The sequence below is a fragment of the Rhipicephalus sanguineus genome, chromosome 6, assembly GCF_013339695.2.
Source record: "Rhipicephalus sanguineus isolate Rsan-2018 chromosome 6, BIME_Rsan_1.4, whole genome shotgun sequence".
Classification (NCBI taxonomy): Eukaryota; Metazoa; Arthropoda; class Arachnida; order Ixodida; family Ixodidae; genus Rhipicephalus; species Rhipicephalus sanguineus.
Window position 1 is genome coordinate 81,078,659 of NC_051181.1, and position 24,149 is coordinate 81,102,807.

Genomic DNA, 24,149 nt, shown 5'->3' on the forward strand with positions numbered 1-24,149 from the left:
GCGAGGAGGAAGGGGACATTAAAGAATATTCATGTACAAAGGCGTGCACCGGGTTCTGAATTAGCTGAAGCGAAGTTTTATTGCAATGAACGCAAAAAACAAAAAATGAAGCAATGCCCTGCCGCTCCCGACGGCCTGCCTTTGGTCCCCGGTATTCCGGAGATAAAGATAGGAAGTAAACGGTTCTTTGAGCGCAACAAGAGAGGTCATCGGCCGCCATTATTGTCAAAGACCCGTGCGCCCACAATTCTGCCCAGTGATGAGAGAGATCCGACTAACAAATATATGGGCTCACTGGGGACCACCCTGAGATCATTAAGGGGTGATTTCCGCCCCACACCCTGCCCCCCTTGGGCGCACCTCTATGCTCATCTGTGGATTGTACACTACGACAAGACGCCCAAGTGTATAATATATGGCTATTGTACATTCGTTAATCATACTGAGGCAACAATGGAAATACCGCGCAGACTGCCACACAGTGGCACGCATATCTTCTATAGTTCCCGATCAGGGAGGTTATTCCTTATTAAAGACGATAGTCTTCCTTGGGATACTTGAACGCAAAAACATTGGTCTGTCTGCCTGTCTGTCTGTCTGTATGTATGTATGTATGTATGTATGTATGTATGTATGTATGTATGTATGTATGGTCTTTCTTGGGATACTTGAACGCAGAAACTTTGTATGTATGTATGTATGTATGTATGTATGTATGTATGTATGTATGTATGTATGTATGTATGTATGTATGTATGTATGTCACGCGATTCAGCCACCCGGCCAAGGTTTAGGCACTTGCTGAACGCCCAGCCATCGTGAACATTGTCGATCAAAAAGCAAATATTACTCATATCTGAGGCCCAACATCAATACGTAAATATTAGGTGGTGTGTTCCTTAACTAGAAAATGCATAGATACGTAATTCTAAAGACCCTAGTGTGTCTTAGGCTGCGCTGAAATGGCGCAGGAACAGCCGGCAGAAAAGAAACGGCCGACAAAGACTATCGTCTTTCGACGACATTTGCAACGAAGCACGCAGATACAGGGCCAATTTTTTTCTTTTCAGCCTTTCTCCTTTTGTGTATCGCTTACTCTTCATCTTCCGCCTGATTGCCGCCCCGGTGCTTTATGTTCCACAAATGGCGTCCTTCACTTTCGCCACGAAAGAAGTAGACTGTCATTTATTGTAGGGCCCTACACGTACAGGGGCGATGGAAAGGAACGCGAACAGTGCGTCATCTACGTTCTCTGCTTTGTGGCATTTCTTTTGAAGCGTTTGGGACCTGGATGGTAATAAAAAGCCACTAGAGTCATCCATGATGCAATCAAGGACCACTCTAGCATCTTTTTATTGCCACCGAGGTCAGATCGCGATGAAAACAGCGCGCCGCGCTGCTCGCGTTTCTTTATATCCCCTCTGTACATGCATAGTCGTGCAAGAAAAAACGTTTCCACGTGGCAGAGCCGTTCGGGCTCAGGAAACGAACCTCAGTAGCTCATTTCGCCATCCCTGAGCATTAAGGTGGACTGAAGATAATGAAGCCAATCAATAACCCGGAGGGGAATAGAAAAAAAAAACGCGGGAGATTAGTCGAGTTGGAAACGACCTAGGAGGCTGGATAAACGCGTAGGATTGGAGGGATGAGAGGCGGGAGCCAGATGATGGTCGAACGTGCGCGATAAAACGGTCGTGGTGTCTCCGGAGAGGGCTGTCGCTCTTCCAATTCAGCGGATACTCACTAAGCTTTCACTAACGATCATTACGACACGTGCCACGTGGTATGAAGGAAAGCGGTTCGGTCGCAGCGGATTTCAAGAGGTCTGTATTTCAAGAGAAACCACCGCACATGTAAAGTGTGGGTCCCTAGGCCGGGCAAAAGCACCGACATCATTACAGTGCTAGGGATAATAAAGAAAATATATTACAATATACGATCTGACCGAGGGGGGGTGGGTAATCTGAGGGGCACAACTGCACAGAGAACTTCACGGAGAATTTATTTTACCAAGATCGATAGAGCATCGCTTGAAAACGACATTAGAGAAATCCACGACTGCAACGAGCCCCAAATGCGGCAATGGTCTCTTTCAAACCTGGTTCTTGCCAATCCTCAAACTTTTGGTCTAAACGATCATGCCAAAAACGTTTTGGTTAGGCATAAAAGCTGACTACCTCTTCACACAACCATGAAGTCTGTGCCTGAAGCAGCTTCAAAGAGGCAGCAGAATGACGGTCCCACACACTTCAGAATGCAGAATAAAAGCAGAAGCAGTAGGTTGAAGCCGCATGGTAGTTGGAGAGCTTCAGGTGCGACTGCTTACGTGTAGAACGTCTCTGCAATTTGCAAGGGTTAAACTTGGAAGCTTCTTAGAAGGCTTCACAAATGCACAAATGATCTCACGCGAAAACTACGGAGCAGTAGGAATAGCACATTTATAGAACCGTTTTTCAGTTTTCGTATGCCATGAGACGCGTGATGTGTGTACGAACATAAATGTAGAAGATAGGAGCATATATATATATATATATATATATATATATATATATATATATATATATATATATATATATATATATTATATATATATATATATATATATATATATATATATATATATATATATTAGGGGTGTGCGAATATTCGAAAGTTTCGAATATTCGTCGAATATACATTCGGAATATTCGTATTCGATTCGAAAATCGTGTATTCGAAAAGTTTCGATTATTCGATAACTTCGAATATTCGAAAAATCGAATATGCGATTCGATTATCATGCATAAAATAACTCGTCTTCCACATTTCTGCTGCGTTCGTATCGCTAAAAACATTGCCGAGAGGAGCGATAAACATCGTAAGTACACGGAGGCATGATAGCTGCCTGCGACGAGCACCCCAATACGTATGATTTAGTGCTGGTGCATCTCCGACGTGCAGCGCTGTTGGCAATCACGTAACCGTTCATTTCCAATATTATGCGGCCGTAACGTGCCGCACTACCACTCGTTCACTATGCGGGACCACTTCTGAAGAAAGACAGTGACCCATGTGACTGGTGCCGCACTGTAGGCACCTTCAGATACCCCACTCTGGCAAAGCTTTGCCCCATGTAACTCCCTATACCAGCCACTTCTGTTCCAAGCGAGCGTGCCTTTTCAGTGGCAGGGGGGGGGGTGTCTCTGTTACAAGGGAGCGCCTGCTGCCTGATCATGTGGAGCAACTCATATGTCTTCATGATCGCATGCAGTCATTACTTTCATTGTGCCGTGATATTGCTTGTGTTGTGATGTGCATTGTGCTAGCCTGGACATTGTGTTCTGGAGATAGTAGCGTATGTTGTGTTGCCAGTCAGGCTGTTAATGTTTTTTAGATGCGAAGTATCTTAAGGCGGACCTCAATCCGGTGGTGGCGGTGGTGGTGGTGTGCGGCGTGACCACTCTTACTACGCATGCGCATACCCTCTCCACACACCTCCTCTCCACCCCCGCAACATTCCCCTCTCCACTTTCCCTCTCCCCTTCCCCTCCCCCTTTCACCTCTCCACTCACCCTCTCCCCTCCCCCTCTCCCCCTATCCCATACCCCTCTACACTTTCCCTCTCCCCTCCCCCTTTCCACTCTTCCTCTGAAACGCGGGCTACACATGCCGAAATTCTTACCTGCGCAACGCCGCGATGAGCTCGAGCGCATGCGCGTCCCCTCCCCTTCTCTCTCCTCTCCTACGCTGCCCCCCTCTCGCCCGCCTGTCGACAGCGTTCCCCGCTCGCCCTGTGAGAATTAACGGCCAGGCTAGATGGACGATACGACGCGCGTAGCGTCCCTCTTCGCGTTCCACGACGCGAGGTCAGTAGCATGCCCAACGAACGCTAACGGAACGCGATCGTGCAAGTGCTCCGGCTTCGCATCACCTCATGGTCCCCTTTAGCGGGAGATGGTGTAATTCTTTTCTTCAAATAACTACATGTTAAATAAAATATCGTTACTGTGGAGGCATTTTTCCTTTGATATTCGATATTCGATTCGATATGCGAAGGTGGATATTCGTATTCGATTCGTATTCGAAAAATTTGATATTCGCACACCCCTAATATATATATATGTGTGTGTGTGTGTGTGTGTGTGTGTGTGTGTGTGTGTGTGTGTGTGTGTGTGTGTGTGTGTGTGTGTGTGTGTGTGTGTGTGTGTGTGTGTGTGTGTGTGTGTGTGTGTGTGTGTGTGTGTGTGTGTGTGTGTTCATTTGGACGAGAATAATCAGAAAGCATAAGTTTTTACTATACATACGTAGAACGGGTTCATGTGCTCAGCTCATCCAGTAGATTGACATACTTATACAGGCGTTTGACCACATTACGACTACAGGAATTCTTTGCTAGCGTTGAAAGCTCCACGAGACTAATAGCACACAGGAATTTTCTTTGAACTTACTTTTTCGTTTCTCTAATTTCTCAGCTATCTTTCGATTGGTTTTTTTTATTCCACGACATTGGATATTGAGCGTACTGAAAAAAAAGGAGGCTTCCACATCTTATCCGCCACTCTGTCTTGCACGCACACTGGGGAGAGTTCTTTTTTGTTATATAGTAAAGGGTGGCCATTCATCCATTCATTTCGATGCACTGGCTTTTGGATACCACGAAAATTGTTTTACCGCTTTCGTGAACATCACTGTTATGAAGATTTGTGCCTACGTCATTAAACTGAATGAAGTTCAGCAGTGCTTAGCAGACGTTGCGTAAGCCGCTTTCGCACACGCGTATAAGTGCAGCACCCCCTCGGTTCCGGATCGTTTCTGTTACTCAACACTGACATGACCCAACATGGGACCCATAGTACCCTGCAAGAAGCCATTAGTGCCCACCGCAAGAAATGCTTGAGTTTTGTTGTGAATTGTGAATTGCGGTAGAATCGGCGTCCCAGAGTCTGCATTTGCCATCATTATAGCTAGCGCCACTTGTAAACGCACAGTCATATCTGAGATTTCATGACTGCGATAACTGAGGCAGCGGTGAATATCTTTGCGGCTTGGACAAGCAGTCAGATTATGAACGAGTACCGCAGCATATGCGAACACCTTCGCATTGCAACATTTCACTGATTTTCAATAATGACATCTCATTAATTCAAGGGTTCCTTATAACCCAAGGTAGATAAACGCCTGTGATTGACTAAACCGAACCTGATAGCTCACAGCAGAAGCACGTAGGTATCGTCTTATTTAGCAACGAATATTAATTGCAACAATGTATCGTTCACAAGTTGAATGAACAAGAATAGGTGCCTCAGACAGGCTGGCGGTAATTTCGACAAGTGGACCTACCTTTTTCAAAGGCACCATTTGTCTCAACCTTCGCCGTGGCTTCAAATGAATGCAGCAGATTGTTAAGAGCCAACAAAGAACTAACCAAGAAACGAGCCCCTCAAGAAAATATTCCGCATTCGTTCATGTGGTCTCAAGCAATTTATGACCGCTAACGACGGCGTTTAACGTTTGCTACGAAATAGCCCGAGCAGTAGCCGTTCTGTGTTCCCGTATAAATGTATAAACAGAAAATGTCACAAACATCGGTAAATGTCTAAATATTCAAAAAATCGCATCTATGGAAATGTCTGAACCAACGATGATGTCTGTTCTTTAGGGTGACCCGCCACGGTGGTTTAGTGGTTATGGCGCTCGACTGCTGACCCGAAGGTCGCGGTATCGAATCCCGGCCGCGGCGGCTGCATTTTCGATGGAGTCCCGTGTACTTTGGATTAGGTGCACGTTAAAGAACCTCAGGTGGTCGAAATATCCGGAGCCCTTCACTACGGCGTCTCTCATAATGATATCCTGGTTTTGGGACGTTTTACCCCAGATATTATTATGTTCTTCAGGGTGCTGTGCGATATTACAAAAATTGTCCAGCATTACAACGCTCAGAGTTCCGTACGACATGTATGATATGAGTGACGTTGGGGATTGCTCGGTTGGCAGCATTGTATATAGCGTAGCGAAGCTTTGGAACTTAGTGATGGGTTGCGCGACTCGAGGCGGCTGCACACGATGGCAGTAACGTGCCACGTGACCGGCATAACCGCATGCAAAGCAGATGGGCCGGTTGTCGGGTGTCCGCCATCGGTTCGCCGGGCCAGGTCTCACCCATGTCGCAGAATGCGATTGATGGGGAGGCTGCCTGAAATGACTGCATCATGGGCTGCAGTCGGGGCCTAGGGATGGCGGCAGCATACATAGCCGGCACGCTCGCTTCGAAGGACGGTGGTCTAACGGCGGCTTCGGCGTAACTCAGTGGGGCAGCCGCAGGGATTGCTTTGGGCGTCCTAGGGACAACTTGAGCGTAACTCTGTGGCGGAGGGGCCGGAGGTTGCTGGTGGTACTCAGGCATGACCTCCGCAATTTCCTGTTCAATCGCTCGCGGTGGCACCACCTACTTCTGAGCCCACGTTCCCCCTGGAGCGCTCGTATGGCTCTCGGCCCCAACCACTGCTGCAACTGGCCTCTCTCTAAAACAACCGCCGAAATACGAAGGCCCCTACCGTGTCGTCGAGCGCACATCTCCAGTCAACTACCTGATCGAACCCATCGAACAATCTTCGGACATGCGCCGTCGAGGGCGCGACATTGTCAACGTGGAGCGCTTCAAGGCCTACTATGACCCGCTCATAGTGACAAGATGTTAGGCTGCCGGGCGGCCCGCTTTTCGTACCTGGGGTTATTGTAGCGAAGCTTTGGAACTGAGTGATGGGTTGCGCTCTCACCGACTTCTAGGGGGTCGTCCTCTTTAGTCTTCTCCTGAAAGAACGCCTGCTCGCGCTGAGCGTCCGTGCTGTGCCTTGACTGTCACCATGGCGCATTGTCGCAGATTGCCATCCAATAAACACCTTAACAATAGTGACAGTACCGCTTACTTCTCTGTAATAGGCAGCGTCGGTAACTATGCATTGCTCAGTGGAAAAGTGGTACACATTGAATAAAATATTCTATTCAACATGGCGTAATTAGGGGGAACCACTTTGTCTCAGTCGGGCAAGTCCATGGCACGAAATGCCAATGCGGACAGTGCGCGTCGACAGCTACAGTAGAGCGTAACTTGTACGCTGCAAATAAGCCGCGAAAGAAAACATGAAGAATATGGGAACAAACTGACAAACAAAGTAAAGAATTACTTGCCTCAAAGAAAGGCCTGGTGCGAACATCAAAGATTCCTGCAGTGTCTGAGATCATGGTAATTCGAGCTGGAGACTTAGGCCCCCATTACATGTATTCAATATGACATGTCTGTGGGCGAGAAATATGTGAATGTACACCCGCAACCACGGTCCCTAAAGCATTCATCCGCACCGTTCTTCAACTCTGAGCAACCGTCAGCCACTCTTGTAATCGGGTAAAGGTTATCTTTGCCACTGTTCGTCGCTTGCAAGCCTTCCTTTACCATCTGTGGTGGTTGAATTGTTAATATGTTGCGCTGCTGAGCTCTAGGCCCTGGGTTCCATCGCCTGTTACGATGTCCGTATTTGCTGAGGCGAAGTGCAACTGCAGTCGTGTACTTATAAGTAGGTGGACGTTAAATATCTCTGGAATGACGAAAATAAATTCTGGGTCCACCGCTGCCACGCACGACATAATCTTATCCTGTTTTCTGTTTTCTCTTTTTTTTTTGCACGTGTCACCAAAAATTGGTATTTTTAAATCCTTCCCGCTGTACATTGGATGCCGAGTTCGCATCATTGCCTATATAGCGCGGCATTCGTTGAGCTCTTTCATATATATCCGTCCCGCTCATCGAGCTAAGCACGAGGACCGGCAAAATGTGCGAATTTTAAATAACGCGCGCAACGTTCTGAATGAAGCCCACCAGCTTCCCACACCGCCAGGTGCCGCGGCAGCTCGGAAACCGTCCTCCCGAAACGGCAGCAGCCGGAACACCGGCTCGCGATGCAGGCGCGCCTCTTTCCACGCACGGGTGGGAAGGCAAGTGTCGGGAGGTGAAAGGGAACAGCAGATAGGGAGAGAGGGAAGTTGGCAGCGCGCCTGGGGAGAGAAAACTTCTCGAGCGCACAGCGCGCACAGCGCTCCATAGCAGCCACTGAGCTGGCTCGGGACGGTCGGTGTTATCCGGTGCTGCTGAGAGAACACGACGCGTGGCCGGGAAACGTTTGGTCTGGTAAACTCTTGCACGGTATCATTAGGCCTCAAATGAAGAAAAATAATAACATAAACGTTTTCCCTTCGTGCTTCGGAGTTGACTTCAGACATCGGCACAGTCATTTCGGAGACCGTTGGGCTCTATACGTCGTCGTTTTGCGAACTTGAACGGGGATGTGTTCGTTTTTAAATGACTCGGCTGATCTCGCCCCGAAAGCCGTGTGGTGCCAGTCATGTTGCCGACATGTCTTCAGTCGCTCGAAGGTGGTAACAGTTGTGGTGCTTCGCGCGGTGTGTGTGGTGTACGACAGTTCTCAGGGGTACTCTCGTTGGCTGTGACTCGTGTGTCGACGGATAGACGCCGTGTTTTGACCACTCGTGGTTGTGACATTCCGACGCGCTGTTGATACTGCAGCGCGCTAGCAAGTACGAGGGAACGCACATGCTGTCGCCTACACGAAAGGAAGGAAGACTGAGCGAAGGTGCCGACCGATTAATTTCCATGTTTGTGTTCGTAGATGCCCCTGGAGTATTTTGCTCAACCTCATTCAAGACCCTAGACGTAAGTACGCAGAGTTTACCAGGTGTTTTACTGCTAATAGGAAGTATTAGACACATGGCTGCAAATTTCTGTCTTCTTTTATCAGTACCAACGGAGAATTAAATGAACACGTCGACTTTCACTAAATTTGTGAGGTATCGTTCTAAAAATTACGTCGGTAATAAGAACTAAAAAATATCAGCTTGCTTAAGTTTTATGTAAATTTAAATACGTTGTCGTGACTGGCGTCATTATTAGGACGGTTTAATATATTCTTTTGCAGACATGTACATTTATTAGCTTGCTCTGTGTAAAGTGATAAGTACCGTTACGGTTAGGCAGGCGTTTCGAAAACAGATTTGTTTTTGCTCTTTCGGGTCACTTTATAATTTAGACCATTAGTAACAACAAATAAATATACGATAATCAGTATGAAACTAGTTTCTGATAAAGTTTACTACAATTTGATATTTATGGTCAAGTCTGACAAACATTATCACCTAAACGTTTCTTTTCTATCATACTTCGGGTCAATTACTGTGGGGTGACCAACATGTGCACATCATGTGCATGCAGTTCGTGCATGTGCTTTGTTTGTTATCGTATTTGGTTTTCTGAAGCCATGCTGCGAACTCCATTTCGCGTTGGCTCTATCGTTAATACATACAAGTGAAAAATAAGGGCCTTTCAATGCAGCTGAATGACTCTTTTTTTTTTTTTTTGCTTTATCAACTGTAGGGGTGCGCGGATATCCCAGCCACAACGAAAACGTGTTGCCTCGTATTCGCTGTTTTCCTTCATACACATTTTTTAGAAGTTGTTTTTTCTTAACTTTCTTCCTTAATCTGCATTTTTTTGTTCTAATTGTGTCTCTGTGAAACAAACAAAAATTTTAATAGGAAAAATACAGCGTTGAAGCCTGATCTGATTATTACCTGTGGTGGCTGTTGCTTAATGCGCTGTCTTCTTTGCGTCTAAATATAGTCTCTCGCAATCTGCTCTGCGGTTAAATATGCTACGGCAGTGCGAATATTCGAGCGCTTTTATTTCCACGCGCGCAAAAAAAAAAGTGTTTTAACAAACACATTTTCTATTTTTCTGAGTGCAATACTCCATTCTGCTTTTTATATTACTTATAGAAGATTGTCCACGCAATTATTCAATTGTCTACCGGGGGCGTTCAAAGCGATTTAAGAAGAGTGTAACGACTTTTAAAACAGTATAGCCGTCTTATTACTTGCGGCTTAAACATGTATTTGAACGATCAATGAACATAAAACACTGCTAATAATTAATTTCAGAGGTTTTCTCGCAGTAGAACTACTACATGAATATGGGGCACGTCGCAGTGTAAACTCAGAATTAATTTTGACCAGCTGCGGTTCTTTAAGGTGCAGCTCAATATGGGCATACAGATGTTTCTTGCATTTCGCGCCCATAGAAATGCGGTCGGGGTGGAACAAAATTGAACCCGCTTCCTCTAGCTTATAGCAGCGCTACATTTTAAAAGGACACACTGGTGGGCTAGTTGGTAGTGCATAACCCGAGCCTCTCACACTCGTCCCGTCTTGCTCTGTCGTCGTATGTGTGATTTTTGCGCTATTGTTCAAAGTTATGCGCTACAATTCAACGCGAATGCGTTAAAGAGCTCGTTTCGCAGAAATTCCGGCGTCGGCGTCGTACGGTAGTGAGCGAAAAATTAGCGTTGTCCGTACGCATGAAACTCGAGATGCAAATAAATAAGTAATAAATAACTTCGGTTCGAGTTGGAGTCGAACCCAGGCCCTCTGCTTGCGAAGCAAGTGTTCAACAACAGGGCGACGCTCGTGCTCAGAACTGCTTCCCTAAAAAAAAAAAAAAACTATACGAATATTATGTAATCCGAAGAGCCTCCTTAAGGCATGTAATGTTGCGTGGCAAAAGCGTATAATCGTGCCTGGCGTCAAGACATGCGAACTGCACAACGACTGGTTGTTTAGAAAGGCCCACCCCATTATAAAGCGCTCAGACACATTTAATCATCACCGTCAGTAAAAGCATCAACGAAGTGAGCAGCTGCGTATGTTCGCGTGTTGCCTTACGGACGCGTTGTCGGTACTTCTCTGATTCGCGAAAGGAACAATTATGGCGTAGTGTGCTCTTCGCAACTGTACTTACATTAGGCATTCTAGGATAGTTTTAAACGGACAATGTTACTCGCACGAACGTTCCTTTCCTTTGCGGCACGGTTGAGGCGAAGCGAAGCGAGGCTACCGATTGAGAAGGTCAGTGTAAACGGGGCTCGATTGCACGCTATCGCGTTCCATTCTCTTGAAGGCGAAGCTCAAGCGTCCTCCAAGTTTTTTTTTTTTACCTGTGTGGCGCGCACGGTGGATTCCGGCACTGTGGATAGCCTTATACAAAAGGCAATCTCAAATGCCTAGCATCCGAAACGTTCTGTTTTACTGGACGGAAACAAAATTGCTATGTTATACATGTTGTCAAATTTATTACGCCGGTCCTAACGCAACCTCACAGTTAATAGGCGAAACAATGGAAAATAAGTACGGAGCGACAATATTATTTAATTGACGAATTTTTATAGCATTGAATGACCTTGAGAAAAACAATATAATCGACTATGGCCAGAACATCTGTGGACAAAGGATCCGCGAATCTGCATCTTTCAGCTAATTAAAGCTATCCTACACCTCAATGGGAAATCTGAGAAGTGCCAAACTCTGCTCTCTCGTGGCATGAAGTGAAACACCAAATTTCTGTTCCAAGCCGCCAATTTTACCCAGTTTGTACTGGTAATGAGAAAAAAAAAGGCTGACGGAGGGTGTTTTTTTTGTGGATGGGACGGTGAACAACCTAAGAAGTACCGATGAAAGAAGTTGTCGCTTTTATGCTCGCTTTGTAAAAATCATGGCTTCAACACACGTTGTCGTACTGGAAGGGTGTGAATGTGCTTCGAAGTGCGCACCATGCTTTCATGCCTCACAGAGGAGTGAGTGGGTTACAACCTTATTATATGCAAGGGTAAACGTAGTGGGAGGTGAAGCTGCCTAGGCTGCAAGGTGATGCTTGTTGATGGAGTCTTCAGCGCGTGCCAAGAAGAAGGTTGTCTACCGCACAAGAAGGATAAAGTCAGACCTTTGTGTACGCATGATAAGTTTTTGCAGTGAAAACTGTGATAATTATTTTTATTTAGAAGGTAAATAATGTTTCGTCTGATTAAATCATTATAACATATTTCCAAGAACGCACCTATATCTGCGAACAATTATAAATATTTGCTTGCTATTAAGGAAATATAGGCAACACTAATAAGATGACTGCCTTCGTAAACATGTCTCTGTAGTAATAAAATAAATTTTTCAATATAATTACCGCTGCGTGGGTGTCAAAATACAAATGTAAACGCACTCCTTCAGTTCATACTTATGCAAGGAGCGCAAAAAAACCACGACACAAGAAAGAAGACGAGATCAGCGTGGCATTGACACACGTGGCTGAGACACTTGGAATGTTCGAAAGAACGGTCCCACGTGTGTTTGCCAGCCTTGATTCAATCTTCACCTATGTGAATAACCTCCTTTTTTTCGCAGATAACTTTACATATTTTTGTGTCCTCACGCTAAAACCTTGAATCTGTGTATGCGTCGTATAATCCCCAGGTTTCAGAGTTTAGCGTTTTTTAACTGCGTCACATCTTTGAAGTTCACACCTTTCCTGTTCAATATTAGTTTCGGGGGTCAATTAGGGTGCTCTTGCGTGTTGTTGTAATTTTTTTTAATCTGTGTTGATTATTAAACAGCAGTCGATTTTTAGAATACACTTTACTTTGAAGAGTTACCGTCCGTGTGGCCTTCTTGTTCGTTATGTCGTTGTTTTATTGCTTTCCTCGTTCAAGTATGGACTTGTACGAGCTACAGCAATGCTTCTTTGGAGGCTAGTTGGTTCATACTTGACAACTCGACTTGCTGCGCAACCAGCAGGAAAGAAGGAGGGAGAGAGGAAAGAGCGCAGACAGGAAAGCTAGCGCGAATTCAATCCCTTCAGTTGACAATCATTTTTCCACTTGTGACGTCCGCCCTCGTGGTACAATGTTTACGGCACTCTGCTTCTGATCCGAAGGTCGCAGGTTCGATCCTGACCGCATCGGTCGCGTTTTTGTGAAGGCGAAATACTAGAGGCCCGTGAATATTGTGTGACGCCTGTGCACATGAAATAACATCAGATGGCCGAAATTTCCGGAGCCGTCCAGCACGGCGTGACTCAGTCATATATGATTTATAGGAAGAGCGTCCGAAAGTTTAAAAAAAATTAAACCCCAAATGTTAATATTTCCCTTTGTTATTTTATGACGAACGTCGAAACGTTTCTTTTTTTTCGTAACAAGCAATGACTTCACACTTCCAAAACTTCGCACTTAAGTCGCTACTGTGAAATTTCCTTAGAATAATATGAGCCAACTGATGTTTCTCTCGCGCAAGTGAATTTACATTTTCTTTTCAGGTAATTCTGCCCTATTGAAACTTAAAACGTTTCCAGAGATATTGTTTTAATGATTGCCGCAGTGACAACCTGCTAATCACTATAATCAGACACATAAATTCTTACTGAGTCAGTCATTTCCACTGACTATTTTAGTCTGAGCTAAGTCATTTGAAGAAAGCATTGAAACAAATAATTAAAATGAGAAATCACAAATTTACAATAAAATAAATCAGATTTTTGTCAAGTGATCCAATTTGAAAATTGGACGCCGTTTGCTATGAATTCACGACCCCTGCGTGCGAACTTTGAAAACAGTTTAATACTAACTCCGTGGATCTCGTCAAAATGTTCACTGTCTTGCTTTTTTTTGTCGTCCTTTTTAAAGCGGTGCGCACCAATGTCACTAAGTTCAAGTTCATTTTGGCGCACTATTCGTGAACTGGCGTGTAAAAACTCGTGCGAGCATCAACTAATCCGTCAGGTTTGACATTTCTAACTAGAGATGTCTTGCGAACCAAATTTCTTCCCATTCACAAATGTGTGCTAAGTAGACGATATCGAAACCAAATCTGGAATTACGCTTCCTGCACGTTTCGTGCCAAATAATCGAGATGGTGAACTTCTAGTTCGAATCATTAAGATGCTAACAAGCAGACTAATGACATTATTTTCCTCCATTTCCTAGAACCTCTACTCCTACTACATATTAGGGAGAATACGCCAATCTAGAGGCATGTAAGTGTTTGGGAAAGCTTCCATACGTAGCATTTATATTATATATTTCTCGGCTATAGGCGAGGTAAAATCTTTGAGCGGGGGTGCTGCTGGATCCAGCAACACCCACAGTTCATGGATTTTAACAGGAGAGCTGTTTAAACCGGGCTGCTGAATCCTAAAACTATCAAGATCATGAACCGGCACGCGCTCTCTTCTTGCAGCGCGGTAGGCGTTCCAGGGGTAAGCTAGCTAGAGACAGAGCGCTAGGACGCTCACCAATGGTTCCATAGACATTCGAGAGAGCTGTTGGTGTTCCAGATGTAAGCTAGCGAGAGACGGAGCGATAGGACGCTCGCCAATGGTTCCATAGAAGCTCCAGAGTACCGTAGGAGTTCCAGGTGTAAGCAAGCCAGAGACGGAGCAATAGGACGCTTACCAATGATTCCATAGAAGCTCCAGAGCGCGGTAGGTGTTCCAGATGTAAGCTAGCCAGAGACGGAGCGCTAGGACGCTCGTCAATGGTTCCATAGAAGCTCCAGAGCACGGTTGGTGTTCCAGATGTAAGCTAGCTAGAGACGGAGCGCTAGGACGCTCACCAACAGTTCCATATGCGTTCCAGAGCGCGGTAAATGTTCTAGAGGTAAGGTAGCCTGAGACGGAGCGCTTGGACGCTCACCAACGGTACCATAGACGTTTCAGAACGCGGCAGGCGTTCCAGAGCTAAGCTAGCCAAAGCTATAGAGAAACTACAGCAAAACCTTGGCAAAACCATCGAATAACAGAAAATACAGCTCTGCTGTGCCTTTAGCCTTGCAACACTAACGCCATGCAAAGCTATAGCCGGGGTCTTTTTTTCATCTCTTCAAGACTCCATTTTCTCCTGAAGTACCTTGGCTACAAGTGGAGTCGTGCAAAAGTCTGTTATTTTTTTTATCCGTGCGTTGGTTTAGAGTAAATCTGTTCAAAAAGTATTATTGAGCATAGTCTGCAGTTCGTTGTGAGAAATAAATTATTTTGAGTCACTTAAATTGTGATCGGCTCCTGTGCTAGTGTGACTGGTTTGACCCTACTTTCTCGATGGTCATTCTATACACTCCTATTCTCAATCTTTCGAACAGGATCTGACCGGAAGGAAGCACCTCCCGTCAAATTCGGCAAACATGGATGGCATCGCAGGGGCTGCAGTTAATTGAACTGAGGAGCTGTACGGCGCTTTCAATCAGCGTTCCTTCTGTGAACCATGTCGACGACCTCTTCGTGCGTGCAACGCCTGTGTTGTGTTTCGTGGTGTGTTCTACTGCTGCACAACTTTGCCATAGCACTGCCCGAGACCATCTATATCGGTGAGTCACCAACTGTGCGCACTCGCCAGGTGTTCACCCCTGCGCGCGTCTCTTGCCTAATTTAACGCAACCAATAGAATACCTGTTACCTCATCCCTCGTTTTCTTTCGCACGTGTTCCTCAGCGAACTCGTGTGGCCTACTTAGCGTACCTTAACTTTCTCTCAAGCGTCGATTAAGCCAGGAAACCTATCTACGCAGTGTTGAGCGTTGTGCTAAGCGCATTAGCGGGTGCCACGGCCCCAAAGGGCACTCAATGTTAAAGAGTTAAAAGCCTTCAGCTATAAGTTTTTACGTTCTGTAGATACCTCCTCAAGTCTGTTATAATGCTTATTTCCTTAAAGGAATTACCGCAAGTAAGGGGTGGAAGTGAATATCGTATATTTTCATAATTTACTGAAAAATAATAGAATGTCAACAAATGTGTTTCAATCTTACACAAGAGATCTGCCGCATTTACAGGCGAAACGTGAGAGATGGGCATAACGTATTTCCAATTCGCAAAGGCGATCATGTAAAGCACGAATAAAACAATGCTTATAATCTATCGCCTTACGCTTTATTTTTCGGAACAAAACGAATGGGATATTGATTGAAAGCGTTCGGAAAACTTTAATGTGGCTGCATATACGATGAGAAACTGAAAAAAAAAAAATTCCCGTTCTTTTAGCCGGTATTGACGTGATACCGCACGTGCAACTTTTTTATCAATCTTGGTTGTACCTTGCGCAGAGATTTTTCTCTTTAGCGTTTCTCTAGTGCGAGGAAGGGAAATAGAGCTACGTGAAATGGAGCAAGGAGAAGGTTCAAATCACACGCACCTGACGTACCCTGTCCGATCAGCATTTCTCCCGAACTTGAACCACGTACTTACCACGTGTCCTTACTTAAGCTAATCCATGTCTTCTTCGGCCGTCGAGTACGATCCGAAGAATTATTTCATAATGGTGTACTATATTTCACTGTATATTGCTGTATATGATTAGCTGCCATGCTTTTATTTTATTATATCGTGTTGATACTATTGCTTCGTGTAGTTTACTGCCAGAATTACAGGTGTACTATTGCTGTTTTTTTCTTGTACTTGTAGTATTACCTTTTCTTTTCTGTAAATAAATTTGAGTATTCTGTTAGTGTTGTTTGTTGTTAGAAATGTGTTCATCCAAAAATCATTCCCTGTTATGCTTACACGGGTATTGTTATACGCTTTGTTTCTGTAAATATTTTTTTCTACCAAGTGTGATATGACTTGTACATTTGGTGCAAATCTTTTCAGCTGTCACTTGTTGCCATGTAGTTGGTCTTCTGGGCCCTAGTCCAGCTGTTTCATTACAGCTTTTAGCCCAGGAGACCATCCAGAATGTAATGTTTTCGTTTTATTCTGGAAAATAGAGATGAATGAATGAATGAATGAATGAATGAATGAATGAATGAATGAATGAATGAATGAATGAATGAATGAATCCGCATGACATGAGCCCGAATACACTGCTCAGCTATAGAAAACATGTTCTGTAGTGTATGCAAAAACTCTCAGTGTGAAACTCAGTAAGTGGTCAAATGTATAGCATGGGCTACACCACATGTGCGATTGCGCATGTAGCAACCAGTGGCTGCTCTATTAGGCGACTTGAGCCTCTTGGGGTATGTTAAATTCTCTGTGTGACAATACGAAAGCCAACATTTTTGGTCAGTCCTGTAGAGTGAGCGTGTGCGACTGTATCGAACAAGGAAAGAAGTTAAAGCCCGCTGCGGTGGCATGGTGCTTACGGGGCTCGGCTGCTGACCCGAAAGTCGCGGTTTCGATCACGGCCGCGGCGGTCGCACTTGGCTGGAGGCGAAGTGTTAGAGGCCTGTGTACTGCGCGATGTCAGTGCGCGTTAAAGAACGCCAGATGGCCGAAATTTTCGGGGCTGTCCACTACGATGTGCTTAATAAATATATCGTGGTTTTGGCGCTTAAAACTCCGGGTATTATTCATTAAAAGCAAAGACAAGGATTAGATGGTTAACCAGGTTGCATGTCATTTTTTATCCTACACTAGAAGGAAGGAAGAGGGTAGAATAAAATATGCAAACAAAGAAGTAATGCAAAGCGCGCATGCAAAGACCGATTCAATAAAAAAAAAACGTGTAAGTGCCCAAATCAGAACAAAAAGCAAGAAGTGATGTAATCGGCATGATAAACTTGCGCAAGTGAACTACGATGGATTGAGAAAGTTAACATCAAAGGCAACCGAGTGACGAAATGAATTGAACAGAGTGGGACCGGAGCACGTATTCAGCGAAGGGAGCGCTCAACTAGAGAGGATCGAAGGAGAAAAGAACTGAACAAGTCGGCAACACAGAAGCGAAACAATTTGACAATTCGCAATGCCCACGAACTATAGGTGGCGCGCTGTGCTTTTCAAGATGGCGCCAGGAGGAGGGTCAACCCGTTTGTTAGCATATGAACAGATAGGACGTGCAGACGTACGGACCGTGCCACTTTCACCGGATGAAGTCATGAGCTCCGTTGAAATGGATATGAGACTAAAATACTTTCCCAAACCATGGAAAGTGCTAAGTACTCGCCACCTAATTATTTGCTGCGAAGTGAAAGGTTATATTTCAGCTCCGTTACCGTGCATAACGATGCTTTGCGAAATCCTGTGCGTGCTACATAAACCTGTATGAACTAGAATTGACGTATGAGCTGAACGACACTCCGAGGTAGTACGTACCGAGCCTGCCTGGCGGATCTGCCGTAGTAGTAGTACGGTCCCTAGAATTCTAGGGACCGTAGTAGTAGGCCGCCAGCGAGTAGCGCCATCGCTGCTGCACGTGATGATGGCTTGCAAACATAAAAGTGTTCTGTGGTAATACCCCGTCGTCATTACTTGCGCAGTCGGAAACGCGGAATTACGTTTTCAACGAAACACAAGCATTTAACATGCCATTCAGTAGCGCTTGTGTCACAGCCATGCTAAGACTCTAGCCGTGTGTACTTCACTCTGCATGTTGCAGGTTCGATCAGCACGATAGAAACATGAATATCGAAAAGAATGCACACGTATGCTTTTCGCAACGTCGAAGAAGTTCGCCGAGAGGCATGGATTGTGGCCGTGACTGCACGTTCCATCGCTCTAACCATTTCGCTTCGCTGGTCGAGCTCGAGCGTGTTGGCGGCATGCGGCGCTCCATAATATCCACAATAATTGTGATACATGCAATGCACAAGAGGAACAATGCTTTTATTTTGATCTCGCTCAAGGATATTATACATTAAACACAATCAAAGTGACTTACAAGCGTGAAAGAACATAAACGCACGTGGGGACGTGAAGTGCAACTCGCTCCTCGTGAGTTAGCAGCTGGTGGTTCATCGTCGCTGTCACTCTCGGTGCTTTCACAGTCTTCTACGTCCAGTGAAAAATCCTCGTCGTCAAGATGGTTTCTTTCAACATCACTGCTGAAATCAATCTGAAGAATTTCCTCCGTCGAACGACTTCGACCACTCCGCGTCACCACGTTTACAATTAGAGACGTCTGGGCGCGGAGAACGTTTTGCTCTCAGGCCGGTCAACAAGCAAATCGCTTGCAGTGTGCTGCCACCTATCAACAAACGTACAAAAACAAGCGGCGCAGCGGTGGCTAAGAAACCCAACACACTGGCGAAGGACGACGTGGATGGAAAGCGTTCGCTCCACGAGAGGCGTCGAGCAGACGCGTCCTCGAATAATTGAAATGTCGCTCGCACGATTCGCAACAGCGCTTTGCTGACAAAGGATAGAGGCCCTATTTTAATGTGTCGCCAACTTGAGATCGCTCAGTTATACATGAGCACGTCGCGAGCCCGCGCGACCTCCCTACAGCGTACAGTGTTATAGGACTCATGCACTACAAGAGACACTGACCAATTATATATGCAAGTAAAACAGGGTGAGCTTCAACTAAATATGTCAGACGATAACATTTAACTAACCTACGTGGCTACAGAAAGCCTCGCGAAGCTGATAGTATGTGTACACTGTGGGATAGCATTGGAAGCGCGAGTCGCCGCGTATTTTCACGAAAACTTCGCGTCTCGCAAGAACGAATCAGATTTCTCGTGTCACGGAGGGCCCGGTTTGTTCACTGATGCAGGGAACATGCAAAGTCGTAGTGTTCCTTTCTTGCCAACGCGTTAACACTGAGGCTAGCACAGCCGAACAAGGGAGCGACGGCATAGTGCCGCCATTTTGTCGTCTACTAACCCTCCTCGAGAGGACGCTCCTGAATTCCGCTCGGTGGCGCGACAGTCTATGGGCATTGCGAATACAGTTCGTCGCGCAGTTCTCCTACGCTATTCGCATTAACGATGACATTCATTGTGACATGGGTTCTGTTAAACTTTCTTGTCACTATTTTGCAAAACTCAGGAGAACAAGTGCTGGGCACAAACGTAAAGTTTCTCATTGAAGGGGACGTACACGTTGCGTAAGTGACACAGAGAGAACGATCGCTGCTCGAGGAGTAGTCGATTAATTTTTATCTGTGACTACTTCATGATACATTCCTTGATAAAAGCTCCTTCCGCCGATGCGAGGGCATCGTGAGTTCTGTATTTCTTGGCTTTTGTTTTCCCCGGGCATTTAGACGCTCAGTGACGGCTCCGTATGATGCGTTTAATTTTATTCTCGGAAGTGCATCATCTAACTGAAAATAAAATTCGAATAAGCAATAGCGTAATGATTCATTCATTCATTCATTCATTCATTCATTCATTCATTTCAATGGCTCTGGTAGGAGCAGATGCATGCCTGTCCGTTGTCGGTGGGCTTCCATATATGGGCCACGTTATCGAGTTGTGTTGGATATAGTGCCCCTCTAAATCATCACCCAGAACCTGGAGTTGCGTGTAAGGGGAATAACCAGGCTAACGCCTCCAGCTTTTCATTAAAGCATCTCTCTCTCTCTTTAAGGTCAGCGATAAAGAATGATATTGATTACCTGGTTATAACTTAAGTCTTTGCAGTAAAACACACACAAAAAAAAACATCTGTATATCATTCAGTGTGGCCAAGTTTAGTAAGGTTGTGCTGCCGAGGACAATTCTAGTAAATCGACAAGCTGAGAATGATACTTCAAAGCGGGTAATTACTTCACCCAAGGAAACTGAGGTGCACTGAGAAATTTTTCTCGCGACAGATTTATTCCTAAAGAAAGAAGAAGAGATAAAATGGTTATGTTGCGTCGTTGTTGGGCCGCGATGGATACGGGACCAGCCTAAACGAGAGCAGAAGTGGAACTGTTTATTCTCCAGATAAAGGTTACGGAAGCGTAACGTAGGTGGCGCTTGTTGCTGTCATTTAGTCCAAGAAAACGCATAGATGGCAGCACTAGAGAAGGAGCTTGAATATTTCGCGCATATTTAACATGCCCTTTCTTGTTTCTTTCTTTTTGTAAACCAGCTTTTCAGTTTTAAGTGAAGTCACTTGTGATGTGGTAGAATGGCTTGACATTGTTGTCGACGTCTGCAAGTTTCTGAGGCCACCTATCCTGTATGTATCTTGAAACATTTTGTAGGGTCGGATCTTGCGCTGTCGATTCTGCAATTTGACGAAGTCTGACTGGAGTTGCTTGGATCAAAGATGATACGAGATGTCCTTGATCATGATCTACTGTTTGAATCTGACCAGATGAGTGTGGTGCACGTGACAGTGTGTCTGCCGCTGTCATTTGCTTGCCTGGCACGTAGGTGATAGTGATGTGGTATCGCTTTAGTCGCAAAAGAAGTCGCTGGATTATTGGCGAGAACTTGCTGAAGTCCTTATTTTGAATACCGATCAGCGGCTTATGATGAGATTGCACTGTTATGTGTCGCGCGAAGGTAGAGTAGTGAAATCTTTCACGTGCGAACACAACAGCCGGAAGCTCTTTTTCTATTTGTGCGTACCGCTGCTTTGCGGTTGTGAGAGCTGCTGATGCGTAAGCCACAGGTCTGCCTTGTAGCAGCACTGAGCCCATTCCACAGGAGCTGGCATCCGTTGGGACTGTGATGGGCTTTTATGGATCGAACAGCGAAGTACAGGGGCCGTCATTAGTTTCGATTTAATGAGCTCGACGGTGTCGGTATGCTGCTGCGTCCAGTGCCAGTGGACATCTGCCTTTAGTAGTTCACGAAGAGGGGTTGTCGTTTCTGAGAAGATGGGAATAAATTTAGTTAGGTAAGTTGCCATTCCCAAAAATCTTTGTATCTCTTGTTTGTTTGATGGCCGTGTTATCGCTTTGATGACTTTCACTTTATCTGGGTCTGGAGCGATCCCTTGAGGTGAGAGTTGGTCATCCAAGTACGTAATTTTCGTCAAACCCAGCTGGAACTTGGCCTTCTTGAGCTTTAGGTTGTTGGTGCGTGCTACTGTGAGGACATTCTTGAGGTCTTTCTCGTGCTCTTCAAAGTTTCGTGACGCGACCAGAATGTTGTCAAAGTAGGGCTTCACGGTAAGTTGCCGTTCGAAGGACCTGTCAATAGCTTGCAGGAAGAGCTCGGGAGCTGTTGCGAGACCAAATGGAACACGAAGAAATTGATATCTTCCCCAGGGCGTCGTGAACGTGCACAAACGTGAACTTGCTTCATCCAAGACCAGTTGGTAGAAAGTCCATTTTGCATCAAGGACGGAGAATACTTTTGCACCGCTCAAGTTTGCGAAGAGTTCCTCCGCCACAGGCACCCGCTAGTGTTGTCGTTTGATGGCTCTATTTAAGTTTCGGCGATCTTTTTTGGCGATGATAACAATCGGATGGACCCACTCGGAAGGCTCTGTGATTTCGGTGATGACTCCATTTCGTTGCATTCGTTGCAGTTCTTCTTTGACTATGTGCCCTAATGCTCTGGGTACACAGCGTGGAGTTGACACCGTGGGAGTTACTCCTTCCTGCAGCTGTATAGAATAAACTACGGGTAATTTTCCGATGCCTCCAAGTACATCAGGAAAGTCGTTGAACACGTTTTCAAGTCGTTGCGTTGCTGTGCACGCAGCTACAGTTGTTTGCTGCGGTTACCTTCCCGTGACGAGATTCAGGGCTTCGCATGCGTTAGCGCCAAAAATCGGCTTCAGCGGTTGGCTGACGACGAGAAACTTCAGGGTGCACTCTTTTTCTTTAGTTGAGCAGCACAGCTCGCATTCAGCGTCGATGGGAAGTTGCTGTCCCGTATAAGTTGTCACTCGTGCTGCTGTTGGCTTCAATGCAGGCTGCGATGGCCATGCGCTGAACAGAGTTTTGTAGCCTTAGCTACACTTGCCTAACCAGAGCCGACTTCGCGTGGATCCTCATGAGCTGGGCTGCGCATGCGCGAGGATCAGTGATGTCACACAGCTGGCTCACCGGAGCCGGCATCTCACGCGCTCTCCGCCACTGGCGCTGCTGGTCTGCGTGTTCGGGAGGAGTGGCGTCGTAGCCGCGGCAGACACACTGGCGCAGACGCGCGCGCAGACTCCTCCACCGCCGCGCGCGACTCGCCGCTGCTGGTCTGCGCATTCGAGAGGAGTGACGTCGTAGCCATGGCAGACACACTGGCTCCGGCGAGCGTGCAGCTATTCGCCTTCGCTGTGCAGTCGTCGTCTGACACTGCTGGAGCCGTTTTATAGCGCCCCTGACTTGCGTTTGCAGGTGGGTAACGCCATGGAGAAGGAGAGCGCAAATGCTGCTCAACGGCGCAGAAGAGCCGAGAAGCTTATCTCATAGGATTCCGAAGTAGTTGCCTGGCAATTAGCGGTTCAGCGTACGAAGAATGAGCAGAAGAAGGCTAATAATCCTAGACAATCTGTAAAGCTATGAATAATCAGCTGAACCTTTGCTAACGCTACGTATATCCTGCCATAGCCGAGCTAAGCCACTGCAAATTTTTTTTATTCAGACACCTGCTTGGAAGGGCAGTTTAGAATTTCCAGTGGAAACATGGTTTTAAAATCGTGCGTCTTGCTACTACGAGAACCGGTTTCAGAACTTCCGTGTCTTTCGCAAAGACCAAGAATGTTCCACGTCTTGCCCGCGTAAACCCTCTTTACAACAGGCAAAGGAAGACAAAGATAAAGACGTGACAAATGAAGAAATGTGAATGAAATCCTAAAAATGTCCTGTTCGACTGCTAGCTCAAAAAATGTTTTTATATTTGGAAGCATAAATTTCTTCCTTTATTTCCTTATATAGATGTAATACCCCTGTTTTAACATGGTAATGGGGAATCGTGCTTAACTCACCTCGTTCGTTGCATATAGTAAGGAGGGTTTGCTGCCAGATGCACTGACGTGGACACAGAAAGATAGAAGATATACCGCAGGACCGGCAATCGAATTTTTATTGCTAGTTTTCCTTTTCACATTTTGTGGCACTGGACATCCAATTCTCCGCCCACTGATTATCCTAGTTTCTTCTTCCTTATGAATTGCTTCTGCGCGTACACTTCTTGCCTCCTTCCGTTATAAAAGAGATAATCAGTAAGTGGTGCAATCGCTGTTTTATGCTATAAAATATGAATAAACAGCCAATAAACATTGAGTTGCTAGTGCAGCGGTGTGTCGGCTTTCTTTCTTTCTTTGCCCTTGTGAGCGCGTTCGGCTGCAAATCCTCCTCACTATGGTAATTGGATTGATCCAGAGTCCTCTGCATAACTGAATACCGGTGCTATAGGTCGATAAGTGCGTTCTTTTATTTCATTTCTGCCCGAAATCCTTATCACGAAAGGAACTTTTATTGCCAACGAGTACATTTATGCCCGGTTGAAGGCTCACTATGACCATGAACACTCAATGTTCCAAGGAGATTTCTGAATTTGTTTCTCTGTAACCTATGGTGGGCACAGTTAGCGCATGATTTGAATGAAGCACTAAAGCGGATACACACATATACGTAGACGCGCACAAAGTAAGATATAAAGGGTTTCTTTTCTATATCATACTGATTT

General features: G+C 45.6%; 1 protein-coding gene across 1 annotated transcript in view; it reads left to right on the forward strand.

The window, feature by feature from the left end:
• Positions 1-15,008: 15,008 nt before the first annotated feature.
• LOC125758861 (uncharacterized) overlaps positions 15,009-24,149 on the forward strand; it is a 173,424-nt gene continuing 164,283 nt past the window's right edge. Inside the window, exon 1 of the mRNA XM_049416546.1 lies at positions 15,009-15,225. Coding sequence (XP_049272503.1) covers positions 15,123-15,225 — 103 coding nt within the window. The 5' untranslated portion in view covers positions 15,009-15,122. The remainder of the gene's footprint in view (positions 15,226-24,149) is intronic.